Source organism: Scyliorhinus torazame, chromosome 8 (genome assembly GCF_047496885.1).
Source record: "Scyliorhinus torazame isolate Kashiwa2021f chromosome 8, sScyTor2.1, whole genome shotgun sequence".
Classification (NCBI taxonomy): Eukaryota; Metazoa; Chordata; class Chondrichthyes; order Carcharhiniformes; family Scyliorhinidae; genus Scyliorhinus; species Scyliorhinus torazame.
Window position 1 is genome coordinate 16,846,292 of NC_092714.1, and position 24,699 is coordinate 16,870,990.

At 48.0% G+C, this 24,699-nt stretch overlaps 1 protein-coding gene across 4 annotated transcripts in view; it reads right to left on the bottom strand.

The window, feature by feature from the left end:
- LOC140427663 (neural cell adhesion molecule 2-like) overlaps nt 1-24,699 on the bottom strand; it is an 896,208-nt gene that overhangs the window by 508,291 nt on the left and 363,218 nt on the right. For all 4 annotated transcript variants that reach the window (XM_072513136.1, XM_072513135.1, XM_072513137.1 and 1 more), the window contains exon 6: nt 561-678. In XM_072513136.1, coding sequence (XP_072369237.1) covers nt 561-678 — 118 coding nt within the window. The remainder of the gene's footprint in view (nt 1-560; nt 679-24,699) is intronic.

Below are 24,699 nucleotides of genomic sequence, written 5' to 3' on the forward strand. Positions count from 1 at the left end.
TACTGGCAGTTGTCACATGACCTTTCACCTTCAACAGCCCCACCCAGAAAGAACAGCTTCTCTCTGCTCAGAATTTCAACTCCAAAAGCTGATGAAAATGTTCAAGTCGATTTTTGAAAAATGCATATTTGTTGAAAGGACCTATGATCTTCTCTTCTGTTTTAGCTCGCAGGAACATTAATCTTTAACTCCTCTCAGGCTCCAGGATACATAGATACATAGAACATACAGTGCAGAAGGAGGCCATTCGGCCCATCGAGTCTGCACCGACCCACTTCCACCCTATCCCCATAACCCAATAACCCCGCTTAACATTTTTGGACACTAAGGGCAAGTTATCATGGCCAATCCACCTAACCTGCACGTCTTTGGACTGTGGGAGGAAACCAGAGCACCCGGAGGAAACCCACGCACACACGGGGAGAGCGTGCAGACTCCGCACAGACAGTGATCCAACGGGGATCGAACCTGGGACCCTGACGCTGTGCTAGCCAAGGGTGCTACCGTGCTGCCCTATCATGGATAGTCATGGAGGGTTAAGAACCCTATCTCCTCCTTACCTGTACCAGCTGATGTTGGGTTGTGGAGATCCAGTGGCGGTGCACATCAACGTTACAGATTCCTGCCGATCTGCCGTTGCATTTGCTGATCTCTGGGACACATGAATTACTGGAGGAACTAGAGTGAAGAATGGAAAAACGGACAGTCAGAGAGGTAGGTGAGGGTTCGAGGAGAAGGTCAAAGTTCATCACGAGCAGAATACCACAATTTCCAGAAACCAATTACTATCCATGTTTTCATGAAATGTCGTTGGCTCTTCAACTTCTCAGGTGTAATTATTCCAACATTGTCTGCTTTTGCCTCTCGGTACAATCTGGCTTCAACTCAAATTGGTCAAGCTGAACCAGGAATGAGGAGAGAATTGCTGTACAAATCTCCTCACTGGTCAACTGAAGAAACCTATAATATCCTGACAGACAGGCCACCACCAGATGGAATAATAAATGAAAGTTTTATTAAATTAAGAAACTATGTACGACGAGTGAGGTAAAAGCTACCATGTTTAAAGCAAAAAGTGCAGAGGATACTGGAAGTCTGCAGAGGGATTTGGATAGGCTAAGTGAATGGGCTAGGGTCTGGCAGATGGAATACAATGTTGACAAATGTGAGGTTATCCATTTTGGTAGGAATAACAGCAAAAGGGATTATTATTTAAATGATAAAACATTAAAACATGCTGCTGTGCAGAGAGACCTGGGTGTGCTAGTGCATGAGTCGCAGAAAGTTGGTTTTCAGGTGCAACAGGTGATTAAGAAGGCAAATGGAATTTTGTCCTTCATTGCTAGAGGGATGGAGTTTAAGACTAGGGAGGTTATGCTGCAATTGTATAAGGTGTTAGTGAGGCCACACCTGGAGTATTGTGTTCAGTTTTGGTCTCCCTACTTGAGAAAGGACGTACTGGCACTGGAGGGTGTGCAGAGGAGATTCACTAGGTTAATCCCAGAGCTGAAGGGGTTGGATTACGAGGAGAGGTTGAGTAGACTGGGACTGTACTCATTGGAATTTAGAAGGATGAGGGGGGATCTTATAGAAACATAAAAGATTATGAAGGGAATAGATAGGATAGATGCGGGCAGGTTGTTTCCACTGGCGGGTGAAAGCAGAACTAGGGGGCATAGCCTCAAAATAAGGGGAAGTAGATTTAGGACTGGGTTTAGGAGGAACTTCTTCACCCAAAGGGTTGTGAATCTATGGAATTCCTTGCCCAGTGAAGCAGTTGAGGCTCCTTCATTAAATGTTTTTAAGATAAAGATAGATAGTTTTTTGAAGAATAAAGGGATTAAGGGTTATGGTGTTCGGGCCGGAAAGTGGAGCTGAGTCCACAAAAGATCAGCCATGATCTCATTGAATGGTGGAGCAGGCTCGAGGGGCCAGATGGCCGACTCCTGCTCCTAGTTCTTATGTTCTTATGTTCCAGGACTCCAAACTCCTAACTGACTGGGAACCTGCGCTTCGCCCCCAGGGTTCACACACTCCAGCACCATTGGCCGATTGTGTCACATGACCCTCAGGGCAGCCGCCCCCTGACAGGGGAACACTACTACAAAACCATAGCCTTTCCTTTCCCTTTTATTGGTTGGTGCGAGGTTCTGAATCATAGAATGATACGGCATAGAAAGTGGCCATTTGGCCCATTGCGTCATCCATACTTCCCCTAATTTTGAACTCCTTCAACCTACCTGGTTCTTTCTTGCCAATAACCAGCTGCGACTGGAAGGCCAGTTGGTTCAACGCTCAAAACCAATTGTACCGAGAGTCATCCACTCGGACAGAATGTTTCAACCCTTTTTGCCCGAGACCCATTTTTACCAACTGGCCATCCTCTGGGACCCACTCCGGCCGATCTTCAGGACCCGTGCCGGCCAAACTTCGGGACCCGCCATTTCCCCACCAGGTGAGCCTGCCTGGTCCTCACAATCTCACTTGCTTTGTTTCCTATAATGACTTCAGCTAACGCACATGAACTTTGAATCCTGATTTGCAGTGGCACAATTAATAACCCGCACCTCAAGTAATCAACTTTATGCTGCTTCGTTCTTGTTCTCAGCTTCTTCGTCATGGGTTGGTCACCAGAGGGCCTGGATGTTCACACCAGCACTGCTGGCAGCTGCAAAATGGAGGAATCTCTCACATGCAGTCCAAAGATGTGCAGGTTAGGGGGATTGGCCAAGATAAATTGCCCTTAGTGTCCAAAATTGCCCTTAGTGTTGGGTGGGGTTACTGGGTTATGGGGATAGGGTGGAGGTGTTGACCTTGGGTAGGGTGCTCTTTCCGAGAGCCGGTGCAGACTCGATAGGCCGAATGGCCTCCTTCTGCACTGTAAATTCTATGATAATCTATGCGCACACGTGTGATATCAGCGTGCGGGGCATGTGACCTGCTCTCTGCCACCGCTCCAGGCAGGAAGACTCCAGCGATTTAAAAAAGGAAATCTGCTCCTGGATCAGCGCATTGACATCAGGAGGGGGCATTCTGCCCTGCCGGGCTCCGGGCCTGCGCACTGTTGAGGGGGCATGCATGCGCGGAACAGCCGGCATTCTGAAAGCCGGTCGCAGCCGTTATTTTTAAAAGTCGGTCGTGCGGTTGGGCACTTCTTCCCCTACTTTGGAACGGCGCGACGCAAGGCCCCGTGATTGGGAGCACCACAATGCATGGCCCCGCAAACCTTTCAATAGCCGACCACGACCCACTCGCAGGTCGCGACGGGGGGTTTGAAAATGACTGTACTAGGAGCTGCCTCAGGACTGTCAGTGCAGTTGAAAGGCCAAGATCATAAACTCAATGAAGTGGTGGTTGAAGCTTTGCCCAACGCACAGATAGTCAATCAAGGGTTTCCAAACTGTAGAGACAGCCCTGGGGTCTCGGTGAATTGAAGATTAATCTCTAAAACACTGCTGGGAGCAAATGCAGGAGGCAAGTCACAGGCCTCATTAAAAAAAAATGTGCCTTTTTAATGTTCATTGAGCACACCTGTTTATTTGTTGTAAAACTATTGAGTTGCTGCTGGTGTAAGTATTGCCACAGTTCTGTTAGGGACAGAGTTGTGGGATCTTGTAACCGTGACAGACTGGTATGGTAACGTGGCTCCTTTAAGGGTGCGGGCCTGGCAGATTACATGGCCAGCTTGGAGCTAATCACGTGGGATAACGCAAATCACGGCCAATAGCGCGTTTGCATGGGACCCTGGGAGCAGGGGCCCAGGCAGTGTGGACCCCGGAGTTAAAGAGACAAGACCCATTCTATGATGTCTGTGCCTATAATGTTACCACCCTTTGCCTTTCATTGATAAACCCCTTTGATACTACGGGAAGCCTCCAGAGTGTTACTCAAGCCACCACTAATGGTGAAAAAGTCGTGAATGATGTGTGGCTTGGAGGGGAACTTGCGCTAGGTGTTGTTCCCACGCATCTGCTGCCTTTATTCTTCCTGGCGGCAGAGGTCACATGTTTGGAAGGTGTCGTTGAAGGAGCTTCGGCAAGTTGCCGCAGTACACCTTGTGGATGGTGCACACGGTTGTCACTGTGCAGTGGTGGTGGAGGGAGGGAGGGAGAGAGAGAGAGAAGGAGGGAGGGAGTGGCGAAGGCAGTCATATCTGTTCTTACACATTGCTTGCACACATTATAACGGAGAAGGATGAGGGGCGACTTGTTAGAAGTTTATAAGCTGATCAGGGGAATAGATAGAGTAGACAGTCAGAGACTTTTTCCCCGGGTGGAACAAACCATTACAAGGGGACATAAATTTAAGGTGAATGGTGGAAGATATAGGGGGATGTCAGAGGTAGGTTCTTTACCCAGAGAGTAGTGGGGCATGGAATGCACTGCTTGTGGAAGTAGTTGAGTCGGAAACATTAGGGACCTTCAAGCAGCTATTGGATAGGTACATGGATTACGGTAGAATGCTATAGTGTAGATTAGTTTGTTCTTAAGGGCAGCACGGTAGCATTGTGGATAGCACAATTGCTTCACAGCTCCAGGGTCCCAGGTTTGATTCCGGCTTGGGTCACTGTCTGTGCGGAGTCTGCGCATCCTCCCCGTGTGTGCGTGGGTTTCCTCCGGGTGCTCCGGTTTCCTCCCACAGTCCAAAGATGTGCAGGTTAGGTGGATTGGCCATGATAAATTGCCCTTAGTGTCCAAAATTGCCCTTAGTGTTGGGTGGGGTTACTGGGTTATGGGGATAGGGTGAAGGTGTTGACCTTGGGTAGGGTGCACTTTCCAAGAGCTGGCGCAGACTCGATGGGCCGGGTGGCCTCCTTCTGCACTGTAAATTCTACGATAATCTATGATTAATCGAGGACAAAGGTTCGGCACAACATCGTGGGCCGAACGGCCTGTTCTGTGCTGTATTTTTCTATGTTCTATGTTCTATTCTTTCAGAGTATGACGATGAACAGCTAGAGACTTGGACTTATATTTTTTCCCTTTCTAGCCTGAGGGGCCCTCCAGATGAACGTCCAGATCAGGCAGCACAGCAGAGACGGGACGTTAATCTGACACTTCCTTGATGTAAGTCTCCCCAACACCTGACAGCTGATTTGCTTCGTGACAATGCTACTGAGGCGACAACACCTGTTTTTCGTTTGTTTGAATACATTATAATGATTTTTCAAAAAAACATTTCCTGGATGGCTGACAATAAATATTACAAGCTGGTTTATTTAAAACAGTGTACCATCTAATTGGCACCGATTCACAGTCACAGAGCTCAATGATGGTGACAGGGAGGCACTCTCCTCACTTACTGTTGCTTCACAAACTGTCAGTTTCAAAACAAAAATAATATTGTTATTTGCAGGGGGACGCCGAAAGACACAAAGGACACACTGAACACTCTGCTCATATGATTAGAATAGAATGGTTCGGAGCCAGGATTCAGGCAGTCCCAAGACTTGAATGAAATTAAGAAAAAAATCACCTGAATATATTATGTAGATGAGTGGTCTTTGAATATCTTGTGGTTAGCACAGTTGCTTCACAGTGCCAGGGTCCCAGGTTCGAATCCCAGCTTGGGTCACTGTCTGTGCAGAGTCTGCACGTTCTCCCCGTGTCTGCGTGGGTTTCCTCCGGGTGCTCCGGTTTTCTCCCACAGTCCAAAGACGTGCAGGTTCAAAGTCAACCACATTGCTTTGGGTCTGGTGTCATGTGTAGGTCAGACCAGGTAACGGTTTCCGTTATCTGGACCACTGGGAGCTCTTCCGGGACAGGTGTGACCTATATAAGAAGGACGGGTTGCATCTAAACTGGAGAGGCATAAATATCCTGGCCGTAAGGTTTGCTAGTGTCACACGGGAGGGTTTAAACTAGTATCGCAGGGGGGGTGGGACAGGAGCAATAGGTCAGAAGGTGAGAGCATTGAGGGAGAACTAGGGAATAGGGACAGTGTGGCTCTGAGGCAGAGCAGACAGGGAGAAGTTGCTGAACACAGCGGGTCTGGTGGCCTGAAGTGCATATGTTTTAATGCAAGAAGTATTATGGGTAAGGCAGATGAACTTAGAGCTTGGATTAGTACTTGGAACTATGATGTTGTTGCCATTACAGAGACCTGGTTGAGGGAAGGGCAGGATTGGCAGCCAAACGTTCCAGGATTTAGATGTTTCAGGCGGGATAGAGGGGGATGTAAAAGGGGTGGCGGAGTTGCGCTACTGGTTAGGGAGGATATCACAGCTGTACTACGGGAGGACACCTCAGAGGGCAGTGAGGCTATATGGGTAGAGATCAGGAATAAGAAGGGTGCAGTCATAATGTTGGGGGTTTACTACAGGCCTCCAAACAGCCAGCGGGAGATAGAGGAGCAGATAGGCAGACAGATTTTGGAAAAGAGTAAAAACAACAGGGTTGTGGTGATGGGAGACTTCAACTTCCCCAATATTGACTGGGACTCACTTAGTGCCAGGGGCTTAGACGGGGCAGAGTTTGTAAGGAGCATCCAGGAGGGCTTCTTAAAACAATATGTAGACAGTCCAACTAGGGAAGGGGCGGTACTGGACCTGGTATTGGGGAATGAGCCCGGCCAGGTGGTAGAAGTTTCAGTAGGGGAGCATTTTGGGAACAGTGACCACAATTCAGTAAGTTTTAAAGTGCTGGTGGACAAGGATAAGAGTGGTCCTAGGGTGAATGTGCTAAATTGGGGGAAGGCTAATTGTAACAATATTAGGCGGGAACTGAAGAACCTAGATTGGGGGCGGATGTTTGAGGGCAAATCAACATCTGACATGTGGGAGGCTTTCAAGTGTCAGTTGAAGGAATTCAGGACCGGCATGTTCCTGTGAGGAAGAAGGATAAATACGGCAATTTTCGGGAACCTTGGATAGCGAGAGATATTGTAGGCCTCGTCAAAAAGAAAAAGGAGGCATTTGTCAGGGCTAAAAGGCTGGGAACAGATGAAGCCTGTGTGGAATATAAGGAAAGTAGGAAGGAACTTAAGCAAGGAGTCAGGAGGGCTAGAAGGGGTCACGAAAAGTCATTGGCAAATAGGGTTAAGGAAAATCCCAAGGCTTTTTACACGTACATAAAAAGCAAGAGGGTAGCCAGGGAAAGGGTTGGCCCACTGAAGGATAGGCAAGGGAATCTATGTGTGGAGCAAGAGGAAATGGGCGAGGTACTAAATGAATACTTTGCATCAGTATTCACCAAAGAGAAGGAATTGGTAGATGTTGAGTCTGGAGAAGGGTGTGTAGATAGCCCGGGTCACATTGAGATCCAAAAGGACGAGGTGTTGGGCGTCTTAAAAAATATTAAGGTAGATAAGTCCCCAGTGCCTGATGGGATCTACCCCAGAATACTGAAGGAGGCTGGAGAGGAAATTGCTGACGCCTTGACTGAAATCTTTGGATCCTCACTGTCTTCAGGTGATGTCCCGGAGGACTGGAGAATAGCCAATGTTGTTCCTCTGTTTAAGAAGGGTAGCAAGGATAATCCCGGGAACTACAGGCCGGTGAGCCTTACTTCAGTGGTAGAGAAATTACTGGAGAGAATTCTTCGAGACAGGATCTACTCCCATTTGGAAGCAAATGGACGTATTAGTGAGAAGCAGCATGGTTTTGTGAAGGAGAGGTCATGTCTCACTAACTTGATAGAGTTTTTCGAGGAGGTCACAAAGATGATTGATGCAAGTAGGGCAGTGGATGTTGTCTATATGGACTTCAGTAAGGCCTTTGACAAGGTCCCTCATGGTAGACTAGTACAAAAGGTGAAGTCACACGGGATCAGGGGTGAGCTGGCAAGGTGGATACAGAACTGGCTAGGTTATAGAAGGCAGAGAGTAGCAATGGAAGGATGCTTTTCTAATTGGAGGGCTGTGACCAGTGGTGTTCCGCAGGGATCAGTGCTGGGACCTTTGCTGTTCGTAGTATATATAAATGATTTGGAGGAAAATGTAACTGGTCTGATTAATAAGTTTGCAGACGACACAAAGGTTGGTGGAATTGCGGATAGCGATGAGGACTGTCAGAGGATACAGCAGGATTTAGATTGTTTGGCGACTTGGGCGGAGAGATGGCAGATGGAGTTTAATCCGGACAAATGTGAGGCAATGCATTTTGGAAGGTCTAATGCAGGTAGGGAATATACAGTGAATGGTAGAACCCTCAAGAGTATTGAAAGTCAGAGAGATCTAGGAGTACAGGTCCACAGGTCACTGAAAGGGGCAACACAGGTGGAGAAGGTAGTCAAGAAGGCATACGGCATGCTTGCCTTTATTGGCCGGGTCATTGAGTATTAGAATTGGCAAGTCATGTTGCCGCTGTATAGAACCTTAGTTAGGCCACACTTGGAGTATCGTGTTCAATTCTGGTCGCCACACTACCAGAAGGATGTTGAGGCTTTAGAGAGGGTGCAGAAGAGATTTACCAAAATGTTGCCTGTTATGGAGGGCATTAGCTATGAAGAGCGGTTGAATAAACTCGGTTTGTTCTCACTGGAACGACGGAGGTTGAGGGGCGACCTGATAGAGGTCTACAAAATTATGAGGGGCATAGACAGAGTGGATAGTCAGAGGCTTTTCCCCAGGGTAGAGGGGTCAATTACTAGGGGGCATAGGTTTAAGGTGAGAGGGGCAAGGTTTAGAGTAGATGTACGAGGCAAGTATTTTACGCAGAGGGTAGTGAGTGCCTGGAACTCGCTACCGGAGGAGGTGGTGGAAGCAGGGACGATAGTGACATTTAAGTGGCATCTTGACAAATACATGAATAGGATGGGAATAGAGGGATACGGACCCAGGAAGTGTAGAAGATTGTAGTTTAGTCGGGCAGCATGTTCGGCACGGGCTTGGAGGGCCGAAGGGCCTGTTCCTGTGCTGTACATTTCTTTGTTCTTTGTTGATGGCAGATTTCCATCCCTAAAGGACATCAGTGAACCAGGTGGGGTTTTATGATAATCGACAATGGTTCCATGGTCATTATTAGAATTTTAATTCCAGATTTTGGTCGAATTCAAGTTGCGCCATCTGCTGTGATGGGATTCGAATTAGGGTTCCCAGAGTGTGATCCTGTGTCTCTGAGTTACTGGTCCAGTGACAATGCCACTACGCCACCTTCTCTAAAACAGCGGCACTTTGGACATCCACCAGTAGGCAGCCTTTCAAAATGGAGGCATTGCTGGGGTTCATGGCATGTGAAGTGTCTGACCTCATTTTGTGGTCATTGCTGCCATGATCCCATTGTGGTCTAATTTCTCACATTGCCCATTCCTCCTGATTTTCTTTAATTTGTTCAGGAAGTATGGGTATCTCTGGCCAGGAGGAACTTTCCTTCCCATTTCCAGTTGCCCTTGAGAAGATGGTGATGGGCTCTCTTTGAGGACTGCTACAGTCGGGGAGGTGATGGCATTGTGGTATTGTCACTGGACTAGAAACCAGAAACACAGAGTAATGCTCTGGGGACCCAGGTTTGAATCCCGCCACTGCAGATGGTGAAATTTGAATTCAATAATAAATAAATCTGGAATTAAGTCTAACGATGACCATGAAACCATTGCGCCGATTGTCGTAAAAACCCATCTGGTCCTTTAGGGAAGGAAATCTGCTGCCTTACCTGGTCTGGCATACTTGTGATTCCAGACCCACAGCAACGTGGTTGACTCTTAAGTGCTTCCTCCTGGGCAATTAGGGAGGGGCAATAAATGCTGGCACAGCCAGCGACACCCAAATCCCATGAATTAATTTGTGTTGAAGGGGCTCCTGTAATGGAGCTTCGCTATTCAGTCCCAGCAACGATGAAGGGAAGACAATGCATTTCCAAGCAAGGATGGCCTGCAGTTCGAATGTGTTGCCGAATGTAGAGGTACTAGCCGGCCCGAGACTTTATTACTTCCAAACTTCCACACTTCCCCCACTCCAGGGAATCTATGACTCAGAAGTCCTCTAGAAAGTCAAGGTAACATGATGATTTACACCGAGCGGGAGAATTTATGGAGGCTGTTAATGGATACATGAGCACACATTTCATCCAGCATTCAATAGCATGATGAAACGCAGCCCGAGTTTCTTCGACCATTACTGAAGTTGTAGCACTAATGGATACTAAAAGAAATAAATGTTGGAGGAAGGGGATCAGCCACAGGAAAAAAGAACAAAATTTATTATTCACGCATTGTTGGGTTTCGGTGATGGTAAAGAATATATGACCTTTTGCTGGTCAGATTCTATGAAAACACATTTTCTGTTCTGTCACTCCCAGGGCACAATGCCCTTGCTTGTTGTTTTATTGTACATTAACCCATTATGAGATAGTAATGTTTATCTTCGTTCCTTCTATTTGTCTTCTCTTTGTCTTCCTTTTTCTGGGTTACTTGATGCTATGTGTCATTCACCCGCCTGTGCAACTGGATCCACTTGTTGTCACGGTCTATGGTGGCACCACTCAACATTCAACTGCCCAGGACACCACCCTGTGCGGGTGAACCATCTGTGCTCCTTTGGTCCTTCAGCTTCTACTGGAGAGGTCTCAGACATTTGTGTGGGTGTGTTCTTGGGGCTAGAATTGACGGCCAGGCAGCCAGAATCTATCCCAACCCGAAGGCTGAGGACAACCCAAAATTGGGCCTTTGGCCTCGTTTGATTAACCTGGGCAAGCTGCTGGGCCTCAGCTTCAGGCACGCAAGTCAATCAGTTTTGGAGACTGGACCCAAAAACAGATCAATACCGTAAGATATAAGGTCGGAATTGGACCACTCGGCCCATAAATATGCTCCGCAGATAAAATTCTAATAAATGAATACCACCATCGATCAGGTCGGTTTCTGGTATGCAAACTGTCACTTGGTCATGTAGAACTTAAACATAGCTGAAAAGAGAGACAAGTTGTGAAAGCCTTTTGTCTTCAACTCACCAAGCAATGCCACAGCCAATCAGAGTTGACCTACCAACCAACCTCGCACCCTTTTCTCCTGTCGTATAAATTGTGACGGTTTGAAATTTGGCGCTCTGGTGTTTGTCCTGATGAGTGTGAGGTCAAAAGCTTGGGCAACATGTCTCCCCCCTCAGCAAAGATTCAATTCTGTTTCACCCCCATACGCTTCGTAGCTTTAATCGACTCCATCAAATCACCCCTATCATCTCCTCTCGTCTGACATGAACAGCCTCGAAACTGCTAATGTCTCATGTAAATGTCTCCAAGCAACCACTCCTACCTATTCTTCAAAGTGATCTGTACAGGCAACAGGATGTAACCTCTCAAAACAGCAGGCAGACGAAAGATGTTCAAGGCTATTGTTGTCATCACCTATTACCCAGCACAAAACAGACCACCCTTAGAGACATTACCAGGCACAACTCCTTCATCTCATAATAAGTGAAAGCTTAATTTTGCCAGAATGGACCCTTTCAATTCCTTTATAATTGGAAGAACCACTCTTCGGAGCTTTTTGAGTTTGTCTGCTGTGCCATGCCCATTTTTCAAGGAAATAAGGGAGATGTTGAGTGATTTACATGTATGCTATCTTTTTTATTACTTGATATCAGTGGGACTGCAATAAAAAGTAAATGAAGCTTTTAAATTCACTTGCGCTGATTTATTGGTTTACAAGTGATTAACAGGGCCATATTTCGAAAACACTCTTTTGCGAGTTTAACCTCATAATGGTTGTGCACCTGGGCTGCTGTTGGTCCCTTCCAAGGTGCGTTCTCAGAAGTAGATTCTATGGGATAGGGCGGCACGGTGGCACAGTGGTTAGCACGGCTGCCTCACGGCGCCGAGGACCCGGGTTCGATCCTGGCCCCAGCTCATTGTCCGTGTGGCATTTGCACATTCTCCCCCTTGTCTGCATCAGTCTCAGCCCCCAACCCAAAGATGTGCAGGGTAGATGGATTGGCCGTGCTAAATTGCCCCTTAATTGGGAAAAAAATAATTTTATATTTATTTTTTTAAATTCTGGTGTCGTCGATAATGACTCCCAGGGCAGGTTTCCCGATACCAGACCAGACCCCAAAAGTGCCTCGGATACTGGACTGAAACGCCAATATCTTAGTTTATTTGTAAGATTGTGTGGAAAGAATGATTCTCTCCAGGAGTGATTGCATGAAGAAATAGGGCTTGGTTATTTTTAAAACAAACTTTATTATGGCTACAATATTGAATGCTTTAACTTCACACCCAAAAAGAATAGCTTACAATTACCCCTTAAACACTACAACTCAATTTCCCATTAAACAAGAAAAGAAACGCACAGGTCTCAATCTATCTCACTGTGGGAGAATTGTGGACTCTGTGTCAGGCAGATCAGAATTCAACTCCTCTTTCCAAGGTTTCTCCAAAAACTACCTCTCTAAAGCTTTTTTAAAAATGTCTCTCCGCATTCCCTGGCTCCACCCAGCAATGACCTCATCTCCCCAAGCTGAAAAACAAATAATCTCCGCAGGCTGCAAAGCAGATTAACACCCCAGGGACTTTCTCAGTCCATTAGCCCAGACTGAAAAACACATTCCTTTGTCAATTTCAGTAAAAGCACCCAGGCCCTGCAAAGCAGAATTCTTTCAACAAAAAACATGACCACAGCAGTCAAACACACTCTAACCCCAGTCGTTTAACCCTCAAATTACCCAATACTTAGAATCCAATATTCCTAAGGTCTTCCAGTCATCACAGTGCAAGTCAAGCAAAATGACGTAGACATCGGCGGGACCAGGAGATTCCACCAGTGGCTAAGGTGGCTACCTACGCGACTGTAAAACAGGCCACTATGTTACATAGTGTAGAGTGCCATGGTTATATTATTGGACTAATAATTCTAGAAACGGCGACTTAGTAATCGAAGGATCATTTGATCAAATCCCAGCACCGCGTAGAGTCAGAGTCATTATTGTAGCCTAGAAGAAGGTCACTCTGTCTGTGGAATACATGTCATCTCTCTGTAGAGAAATCGAGTCACACCATTTGCTGCATGGTTCCATCCCAAAGGCCCGCTAGTATATTTCCCACAACTGAAATCTTTTATCGCCTCTGCTGAAACCACTCTGGTAGGCAGCGAGTTTCAGTTTAAGAATTTGAATTTAGTTTAACTGAAACATTTGGACATAAATTTAAAAACAACTGTGATCAGTAAAATGCTTGGATTGTTGCAAAAAGCAGCACTCGCCTTGCGTGTTCTTAGTCTCAATGTGACTTTGACGGCGCATCCACATGGAGGACTTTTCACTCCCCTCTGAAGATTCCCGCAAACCACACGGTTGCATCAAATTTAGCAGTGCTTGTGCAGTGAAAGCAACTGGACTTCTCAACAACTGCTGCACCCTGATAAATGATTCGTACTGAGCTACTTGCAGAATAGGAGCTTCACAGCCACATCCTCTTCTAATCTGAATGGGTCTCGTTCAGAGGATCCTCTACATTAATTCAGAGTTAGACCACTTGGGTACGATGTGTCTGAAGATAAATTATCTACACACAGTAATAAACAACTACGAAACAGAACACCCGGAGGCCTTGTTCATCGTGGCCGGAGACTTCAACAAGGCCAACCTCAAGAGTGTACTGCCAAACTTCCACCAGCACATCTGCTGTCCCACCAGGGGCGACAACACTCTTGACCACTGCTACTCAAAAATCAAGTGCACCTACCGTTCCATCCCCCGACCGCACTTTGGGAAATCAGACCATAAGACGGTGCTCCTTCTCCCGGCATACAAGCAGAAACTCAAGCGGGAGAATCCAGCGAAGAAGGTTGTGCAGTGCTGGTCCGAGGAGACAGAAGAGCTCTTACGTGACTGCTTAGAGACAGTGGACTGGTCCATATTTAAGAACTCAGCGACCAACTTAAATGAGTATGCCACCACCGTCACAGACTTCATCAGCAAATGTGTGGACGACTGCGTGCCAAAGAAAGCAGTACGTGCGTTCCCCAACCGGAAACCATGGCTCAATCGCGAGATTGACTCCCTACTGAAGGACAGATCCGAGGCGTTCAAGGCAGACGACCCTGACCTAGACAAGAAATCTAGGTACGACCTCCGCAAAGCCATCCGGAATGCCAAGAGAGAATATCAAACCAAGCTAGAGTCACAGACAGACTGTCGGCGGTTGTGGCAAGGACTAAACAACATAACGGGCTACAAAGCGAAGCCAAACAGTATCTCTGGCAGCGCACCCCTCCCCGATGAACTCAATGCATTCTATGCTCGGTTCGAGCAGGTAACCAACAATCCGCTGGCGAGTGCCCCAGCAGCCCATAATTCACCCATACCCACCCATCACAGCTTCCGAAGTCAGATTGGCCTTCCTGAAAGTGAACCCTCGGAAGACGACGGGCCCAGTCGGGATCCCTGGTCGTGCAATCAGAGCCTGCGCGGACCAGCTGGCAAAGGTATTCACGGACATCTTTAACCTGTCCCTACTCCACTCCAAGGTCTCCACCTGCTTCAAGAAGACCACCATCATACCGGTACCAAAGAAGAACCAGGCAACGTGCCTCAATGACTACCGACCAATGGCCCTGACTTCAGTCGTAATGAAATGCTTCGGGAGGTTGATCATGGAGCGCATCACCTCCATACTCCCAGAACGCCTTAATCCACTGCAATTCGCATACCGCTGCAACCGGTCCACATCAGACAACATTTCCCTGGCCCTACACTCATCCCTCGAGCATCTCGAAAACAAGGACTCCTACATTAGACTCCTATTTATTGACTACAGCTCCGCCTTCAACACCATAATCCCAGCCAAGCTCATATCAAAGCTCCAAAACCTAGGACTTGGCTCCCCACTCTGCAACTGGATCCTCGATTTTCTGACCAACAGACCACAATCAGTAAGAATGAACAACAACACCTCCTCCACAATAGTCCTCAACACCGGCGCCCCGCAATGCTGCGTACTTAGCCCCCTACTGTACTCCCTGTACACACACGACTGCGTGGCAAAACTTGGTTCCAACTCCATCTACAAGTTTGCTGACGATACGACCATAGTGGGCCGGATCTCGAATAACGATGAGTACGAATACAGGAGGGAGATAGAGAACCTAGTGGAGTGGTGTAGCGACAACAATCTATCCCTCAATGCCAGCAAAACTAAAGAGCTGGTAATTGACTTCAGGAAGCAAAGTACTGTACACACCCCTGTCAGCATCAACGGGGCCGAGGTGGAGATGGTTAGCAGTTTCAAATTCCTAGGGGTGCACATCTGCAAAAATCTGTCCTGGTCCACCCACGTCGACGCTACCACCAAGAAAGCACAACAGCGCCTATACTTCCTCAGGAAACTAAGGAAATTCGGCATGTCCACATTGACTCTTACCAACTTTTACAGATGCACCATAGAAAGCATCCTATCAGGCTGCATCACAGCCTGGTATGGCAACTGCTCAGCCCAGGACCGCAAGAAACTTCAGAGAGTCGTGAACACAGCCCAGTCCATCACACGAACCTGCCTCCCATCCATTGACTCCATCTACACCTCCCGCTGCCTGGGGAAAGCGGGCAGTATAATCAAAGGTCCCTCCCACCCGGCCCACTCACTCTTCCAACTTCTTCCATCAGGCAGGAGATACAGAAGTCTGAGAACACGCACGAACAGACTCAAAAACAGCTTCTTCCCCACTGTCACCAGACTCCTAAATGACCTTCTTATGGACTGACTTCATTAACACTACACCCTGTATGCTTCATCCGATGCCAGTGCTTATGTAGTTACATTGTATATGTTGTGTTGCCCTATTATGTATTTTCTTTTATTCCCCTTTCTTCTCATGTACTTAATGATCTGTTGAGCTGCTCGCAGAAAAATACTTTTCACTGTACCTCGGTACACGTGATAATAAACAAATCCAATCCAATCCAATCCAAACTGCTTTATTCCATTCCTGGCGAATGCAGAAATTAAGGGCATGATTCACCGGCCTCGTCGCGCCCGACTTGGTGTTGGGACGATCCGTTGAATCTCGTGAGAGGCCTCTGGTGAGATTTGAGATGTCTCGCGAGATTTAACAAAACCTCACGAGACGCCGCGATCTGGATCTCACCCTCACAAGGTTTGACCCGGATCAACAGATATAAATGAGCCATTCGGTTCATTTAAATATGCTTCCGCAGGATTCTCCTGGCGCCCGGGACCTACCTCCGCGTCTGGGAGACCTCGCCAGGCCGCTGTTTAGTATTGGTTTCCACAAGACTGGACCAGTCGAGATGGCACACTGGGGTGTCTCCCAGGCGATTAGAGACACCCAGGTGTTCAGGGACAGGGCAGGGTGGCACCCGGGTAATTTGGCACTGACAGCTTTGCACCCTGGCAGTGCCAACCAGGCACATTCACTGCCAAGGTGGCACTTCCAGGCTGGCATGGGTACTGCCAACATGCCAGGCTGGTAGTGCCATAGTGACCCATTGCCCGGTTGGCACTGCTAGTGTTTGGCCTGGGGAAGGGGCCCTTTCTAGGTGGAGGAATGGTGTGTGGGGCTGTTCCCCTGGGGCCTCCCCAAGTTTGGGAGAGGAGGGGGCTGGGGCGAAAACAGGTGGAAAGATGGCGGTGTGGGGGAAAGATCGGGGCAGTCTTTCAAAATGGTGGCCCAATCTGTGAGGAACCTTTCCTGCTGGACCCGCTGGCAGGAAATAACTTAAGCGCGGCCTGGGTGGAGAGAAACTGCCCAAAGCCCCAAAATAATGGCAAAGTTCAGTTGAATGGCGGAGTGTTTCCCGGCGCTGCAGTCGCCAAGAAACGCCCCGCTAAACGCGCCTAAAACCGAACATCAAATTGATCCGGTTCAATCGTGCCGTCAGAGTCCACTTGGCTCAATCAGTATAATTTGTCTCCATGCAACAATACAAAATAAGAATCATACCCTACTTCCCTACATGAATGGTTTCTTTAGCTTGGCTTGAACAGGTATTTCCCTTGGTTGGGGAGTCGCGAACCAGGGAGCACAATTGCAAAATAAGGGGGAATGCCAATTAGGACCGAGACGATGGGAAATTCCTTTACGCAGAGGGCTGTGAATCTTTGGAACTCTCTACCCCAGAGGGCTGTGGAAGCTCAGTCATTGTGAATGTTCAAAGCAGAGACTGACAGATTTCAGATTTACAATAACGTAAAGGGTTATGGGGATAGTGGGTGTAAAAGGCAGTGGAGTGCCCAATCAGCCATGATCGTATTAAAAGAAGGCAGAGCAGAGCAGGCTCAATGGGCTGAATGGCCCACTCTTGTTCCTTACTTCCGAGAAAATTTGCAACCTGTTAAATGTCTACACCAGACGAAAGCCTGCTTTTGGCAGCGCAGAAGTTCTTTACAGCTTTTGCTGGACTTGACTGACTGCATGGCGTATAAAAATATTGCAGCCTGCTTTGAGGCCTGGAATATTTAGGTCAAAATTGGACTTTGGGCTATTATGTAGATATCAATGAAGCATTCAGAGGCAGCTCACTGGTTCAATGGGGGTGAAATTGGGCTGGGAGTGACCTTCAGTTAGGTCCAGAGGAGGGGAATGAAGTGGAGGGCAGGGGAGAGGTAGGTGGGTGCAGGGGAGGGGATAGGAAGGTGGGTGCCAGCTTTGAATCAAAATCAGTGAAGCCAATATCCAAATTGCAGCTTGCAAATTTATATCACAACACCAAGCAACTGGGGTCAGCTGCAGAACCGAACAAGATTAATTTTAGGTTAGCTCACATTTTCATTAAAGTAAAAAGGGCTGATCGATTCGTGCAATTTTTAAAAATAATTATACTTAAAACATATTTACACCTTTACCTGGGTTGATTGCCATATACAATGCTGGTTCTGTATTCCTTGTCTTGTAATTAATACGCTTGGTTTATTCTCAATTTTAAGAAATCATTTTAATTTCATTTGATTATAATTAGGACACTGATCTGCTGAAACGGAAGGCTGCTCATTAGTTGCCACGTCCTTTAAAATCTGAAGTTGATTGGGAAAGGTAATGGGCTGAAGATTAGATAAATGTAATTCGCAACATCTTATTATGTGGCGAAATCCACCTGAAGGCTATATTGGCACAAAAGGTAATCTAATGAGTTTTGCAAGCAAATTATGGGACACTGATCATATTTAAATCTGCTTCAATTCCGCAGTTATGTTTTACTAAATGAAGATGGATGTTTAGTTTATCAAACTTTACAATGAAATTGTACAAGTTGGTCAAACCAGCCTCGTTTGACTAGAAGTCCCAATTCTGATTTTGAGAAAAAAAATCGGGTTTAATGCCTCGATACCGCGGAATGATTTCAATACAAACTTGTTGCATTTAGCAGGCATTTAATTGCCAACATGACTGCTGGAAGATTAGCATGTCGTATTAGGTGAGACTCAAATCACGAGTCGTGCCCAATAGAAATCTCAGTGGATTTATAGCCTGTTACATGCGAACTTGACAAGTGCCTTCCTCCATCCGTCTGATTCATGACAGCCAATCACCAGTGGCACGAGTAAGAATTCTGTTTGGTTCATTTGCACATCCCAAACTTCTGTCCCACTGGACCATCCCAAAATCAAACTGCTGAAGCAGTTTTTCGTTTTACACAAAATTGCATTAAAGGCCTGATTCATGCGTGCTTTCGAAGTAAAGTGGGCTGGTTTAGCTCAGTGGGCTGGACAGCTGGTTCCTGATGCAGAGCAAGGCCAACAGTGAGGTTTCAATTCCCGTACCGGCTGAGATTATTCATGAAGGCCCAACCTTGCCCCTCGCCTGAGGTATGGTGATCATTGTCATAATATACACACAGGTATATGATGGTGCACAGACAGGCAGTGATTGACACACAGGATGACCAGTGAGCACACATAACACAGCAGCCAATCACCAGACAGGACACGACCACTATAAAGCCAGAGGGCACTAGTTTTCCCGCTCTCTTGGGATGCAGCCTCTGAGACAGTCAGAGCCCGTGAGCAGCAACTAGAACATACACCATGTGGTAGTAAGATAGTCTGGTCAGGTTAGCCTCAGGTCTCCAGTCAAGTCAGCATAGTGTCAACCCACAGTTAATGTATGTATGATAGTTAAGAGTTCAATAAAATCGAGTTGCATTTCTTCAAGTGTTGGAAGCCTGTCTCTCTCACTGCTGCAGTAAACGCTGTCCTCGCAGAACCGGCCTACCCAACACATCAATCATCAGGTTAAATCACCACCAGTCAGCTGTCCCCCTCAAAGGGGAAAGCAGCCTATGGTCATCTGGGACTACGGTGACATTACTTACTTTACTTTAGGATCAAAGAGTTCGAATGAAGATAATGTACAGGACTCTGAGGGGAATGTCACAGAGATGCTCAGGTGCACTGACAGACTGGTTGTAGAGTTATTCTTACTGTCATGGAACAAGGGAGGAACCGGCTCCACCTTGGCACAGACATTCGTGAAGAGTTGAGTCCACACTTTCCAATGAGGCTGTGCTGACCAAATGCAGAACCCAAATTATTTTTTAAAATTCATTTTAATTGGATGTGGGCTTCGCTGGCTAGGCCAGCATTTGTTGGCAATCCCTAATTGCCCTTGAGAAGGTGGTGGTGTGCTGCCATCTTGAACTGTTGCAGCCCATGTGGTGCAGGTACACCCACTGTGCTATGAAGGAGGGAGTTCCAGGATTTTGACCAAGTGACAATGAAGGAACGGCGATATATTCCCATGTCAGGACGGCGAGTGACTTGGAAGGGGACCTCCAGGTGGCGGAGTTCCCATGTGTCTGCTGGACTTGTCCTTCTCGATGGTCGGGGTCATGGACTTGGAAAGCTCTTTGTGAAGAGCCTTGGGTGGATGCCTGAAGTACATCTTGGAGATAGTACATGGTGTGTTCTTCGTTTTACTTCTTTCAGGATGATGAAGGTTATAGTGCTGAAAAGAACAGCAAGCTGTGTTTAATAAACAAAGCTAATTTATTACCCTACACTGAATTAGATTTGAACATATTGCTAAGGAATTAGTTAAGTAAAGATTACACTACACATCTACACTATTAACTATACTATTAGTTCAACTATCTCACACCTACTCTGTCCTCCTCTCTTCCACTATCTCCATCTATCTCCCAGAAGTCAAGGTGGCATGTGATATTTAGATGGTTGCTCTATAGCACCATCTAGTGACTAGAGTAGGAACATTACATTAACTCTTTATGTGCTTTACAATATCCACATATTGTGACGATACACACTGCTGCTCCTGTGTTTTGGTGGTGGAGGGAGTAAATGTTTGTGGATGGGGTGCCAATCAAGCGGGGCTGCTTTGTCCTGGATGGTGTTGAGCTTCTTGAGTGTTGTTGGAGCTGCACTCATCCAGGCAAGCCTTCCATCACACTCCTGACTTGTGCCTTGTATGGTGATCAGGCTTTGAGGAGTCAGGGGGTGAGTTACTCACCGCAGGGTTCCTAGCCTCTGACCTTGCGAAACTAACCATCAAGTGGCTTCTGGGGGACAATTTCTGTGCTTCTGTCAAAACAAAGGCAGAAGCCATTCAGCGTCCGAGTGCTGCCATGGATACTCAGACCGACAAATTGAGATCCACGGTTGTTGCTATGCGAGCCTCGCTTGATGCCAACAGCCTGCAGCCGTCACAGCTGTGGATACCAGCGTGCAAACAGGCTCGAAGGGTCTCACACCAGTCCAGCAGTCTGTGCTCCAGCAGGCAACTGGGATTGCTGATGCCCTGCCCCCTGCGAGTGGCAGTGGTCTGTGGTCCAGCCTGCTCCCCTATCGCTGCCGCTCTACCAGTGCCTCTGCTGCTTCCTACCTGTGGACCAGGCCCAGGCTGCTGCCACCCTTGTTGAGGTGCCGCAGTCAGAAATCAGGGACTCGAGTTTCAGAGCAGCTCGAGAGTGACCAGCAAGAACATCTACAGCCTTCCCTACTGAGAGCCAGCGGGCCACGGCCAGCGATGCTGCAGCCACTGCTGGTAGCACTGTGCAAGGAGCACGAGAACAGGCAAATATCCTCATAAATCACATTTTCTGTTGCCATAGAAATTGAGGGCCTTGTGACCCCGATGCGGCTGGCAACGGGGGTGCAGGGGGGATTGGGGGCTACTTTTTCACAGCATTTCTTTTTTGTTGCTGCAGGAATTGTGCCTCAAAGATGTAAACTACGCCCGCCCATCATTGGATAATAGCACAAGGATTTAAAGGGGCCTCACAGCTGCTCGCAATCAGGCCCAGCTCCGTAGCGACCATTGCTGCCTCTGAGCTCGCGACCCAAAATCTTGTCTCCTGACCTTCAGTGGGAAGGAGGGGTCGTGACCCACAGCTTTGGAACTCTGCCTCAGGCGCTGCTTCTGGCTCAGGTGGAGAGAGGAGAAGACCCCTGGTTGGGTAGACGTTCCGCCGAGAGCCACCCTCCTCCTCCCTCTGCACACATCTTCGTCACGGCACCATCTCCAAGTCAACCTGCAGTCTCAGAGGAACTAGGTAGATGTTGTGGCCACATCCTTTCATTATCTGGGATCTGTTGATAGTACCTCATTCTAATGTTCATGACCCAAATTAATCAACGGTTGGCTATCTCTTGACCAATGTGCTTACAGGAAAGTAACCCTGGAGCAATAATCACCACAGCTACCAGATAACCAAGGCCTCTCAGGCACCATTTATTTTCCAGCCAAAGTGAGTGATGGTGAATTGCCAACAATTCAGTGAATGTGCCGTTTCCGCCAGCTGGCGGGGCGGAAATTCCTCTGGCGCCGGCCTAGCCCCTCAATGTTGGGGTTCGGCCCCCAAAGATGTGGAGCATTCCGCACCTTTGGGGCGGCGCGATGCCCGTCTGATTGGCGCCGTTTTGGGCGCGCGGACATCGCGCCGTTTCGGGAGAATTTCGCCCCTGTTCTTGTTTTTGGTCTGGTCTACATAAAAGGTAGTCTCTACACGAGGTTCTGCATGAAACTCTCTCTGTGATTTGTTATCCTGTGATCTTACATCGCTGATGATAATAATAATCTTTATTAGTGTCACAAGTAGGCTTACATTAACACTGCAGTGACGTTACTGTGAAAATCCCGCATTCTGGCGCCCGTTCGGGTACACCGAGGGAGAATTCAGAATGGCCAATTCACCTAACAAGCACGTCTTTCGGAACTTGTGGGAGGAAACCGGAGCACCCGGAGGAAACCCACGCAGACGCGGGGAGAACGTGCAGTCTCCGCACAGACAGTTACCCAAGCCGGGAATCGAACCTGGGACCCTGGTGCTAACCACTGTCCTACCGTGCCACCCTATAGACTATGGGCAGGATTCGCTGACCGGCTGACCCGGTTTTCCTGCACGGCACGCCACCGCCGGCAGAGGGATTCTCCGTTCCCATTGTGGCCACTCCGCATGGCTGCGGAACCCGTGAGCATCAGTCCGCTGCCGGCCAAGTGTAGGATCCCGCCGACGGAGAATCCCACAGAGTATATTAAAACATTTTCCATATTAGCACTTTATATTCCAGGTGCCAGTTTATTGGTGCATTAGCCCAGGTAGCACGGTGTGGCAGGAATCATGCTGCTTCACAGCGCCAGGGACCCGATTTCAGTTCGGGCCTTGTGTCACTGTCTGTGTGGAGTTTGCACATTCTCCCTGTGTCTGCGTGCGTTTCCTCCGTGTTCTCCAGTTTCCTCCCTAAGTCCAAAGATGCGAAGGTTAGTTGGATTGGCCATGCTAAATTGACCCTTAGTGTCCAAAGATGTGCAGCTTAGGTGGGTGATGCGATTACGGGGATAGGTTATCATTGTTATCATAGAATTTACAGTGCAGAAGTAGGCCATTCGGTCCATCGAGTCTGCATCGGCTCTCGGAAAGAGTACCCTACCCAAGGTCAACACCTCCACCTTATCCCCATAACCCAGTAACCCCACCCAAATCAAAGGGCAATTTTGGACACTAAGGGCAATTTATCATGGCCAATGCACCTAACCTGCACACCTTTGGACTGTGGGAGGAAACCGGAGCACCCGGAGGAAACCCACGCACACACGGGGAGGATGTGCAGACTCCGCACAGACAATGACCCAAGCCGGAATCAAACCTGGGACCCTGGAGCTGTGAAGCAATTGTGCTAACCACAATGCTACCATGCTACCGTGTGGGCCCAGTTAGGCTACTCTCTCAAAGGATCGGTGCAGACCCGGTGGGCCAAATGGCCTCCTTGTGCACTGGAGGGATTCCATGGAATTCTATTCCAAAACCCATAGTTTGCAATGCCTGTAAAACAAAGCTGTCTTTTCAACCAGCTTAACCTATGTCTAAGAATTATCTACATTCCTTATTAAATATTGATTTTCTTTTGAAGTGGATTATCTACAGGACTTTCTAGGTCAGGGAAACAATAACAATAACTTGGTTTGTATATATATATATATATATTTATACAGCACCAGCCCAGATACACGCACACCTCAGTGGGCCCTCGATATAGAGCAGCCTCAGGATTATAGTCCGGTGAGCACGCTGCACAATCTGTTACACAGCTGGTGGACACAGGGACATCCTGGAGGAGGCCAGGAATCTACTGAGTCCAAGTCAGACTCCATACTTAATCAGTTGTTGGAGCTGCAATGGAAATCATGGGAATATCACGCAGGGATTTCAGCTGCACTCCTCAAGTTGCAAGGGAGGAGTCTGTCAACCTTCAGTCCACCGCTGAACATGCCATTATACCAGCACTGGCAAGATGGCGGCTGCCATCGAGACCTTGGTTCAGCACGTCCAAAGAGTCAGCCAGGGGATCTCGGGCATCGACAGGAGTAGGACAAGCAGGTGAAAACCCCGGAGCCATCCACCCGGGTGCCTCTTGGAGTGTTCGGCCCATCTGAATCCCCTCTTCCTGTGAGACCTGCAACTACAGGTGCACAGGTGGGAGAGGGTGTCACTGTGTCACTGTGACACCACCGGACCACCGGAAGCAGGGCAGGGCACTGCAAGTCTCAGCCCTCCACAAGACGCCCACCAAAGTCATCACAGACACGGCGTAGCAGACACCACCTTCGCTGTGGACATGGGGGATCACCAAGAGATAGCAACAGGGTGAGGAAGGATAAGAAGATTTTGGAAATTGAGATTTATAAAGTTGTGAGGGGCCTAGATAGAATAGAGAAGAAGAAACGTTTCCCCTTGGTGGAGGGATCAATGACCCGGGAGCATAGATTTAAGGTAAGGGGCAGGCGGTTTAGAGGGGCTGTGAGGAAAATCCTTTTCGCCCAGAGGGTGGCGGGAGTCTGGAACCCGCTGCCTGACAGGGTGATGGAGATAGAGACTCACATAACATTTAAAAAGTATTTAGATGTGCGTGTGCGATGCCAAGGCTCACAAGGCTATGGGCCAAGTGCTGGAAAATGGGATGAGAACAGATAAATGGTTGTTTTTGACCGGCGCAGACACGATGAGCCAAAGGCCTTTTCTTGGCTGTAGATTTCTGTGACTCTCGGACTGATGGACTGTCCTCGCAGCATGTTGTCACCATGCTCCTGGAATCTGGTGGCTCTTAGGGCCTCACTATCACGCCTGCCATATCTGGCCACTGTGATTGGCGGCACCTTCACTATCTCAGACCTTATCACCCTCACCCCCTTTTAATGTCCTCCTTAGTGAAGGAGATGTGCAGTTCTTCCATTTCCTCCTCAGCCAGGCCCTCCAACCCCCCAGTTGCAGCACCAGGTTGTGTAACGTGCAGCAAAGTCAAGATAATGCATGGCATCCTCTGGGGACTTTGCTGGAGTGTTCCACCAAAGCTGTCGAGGC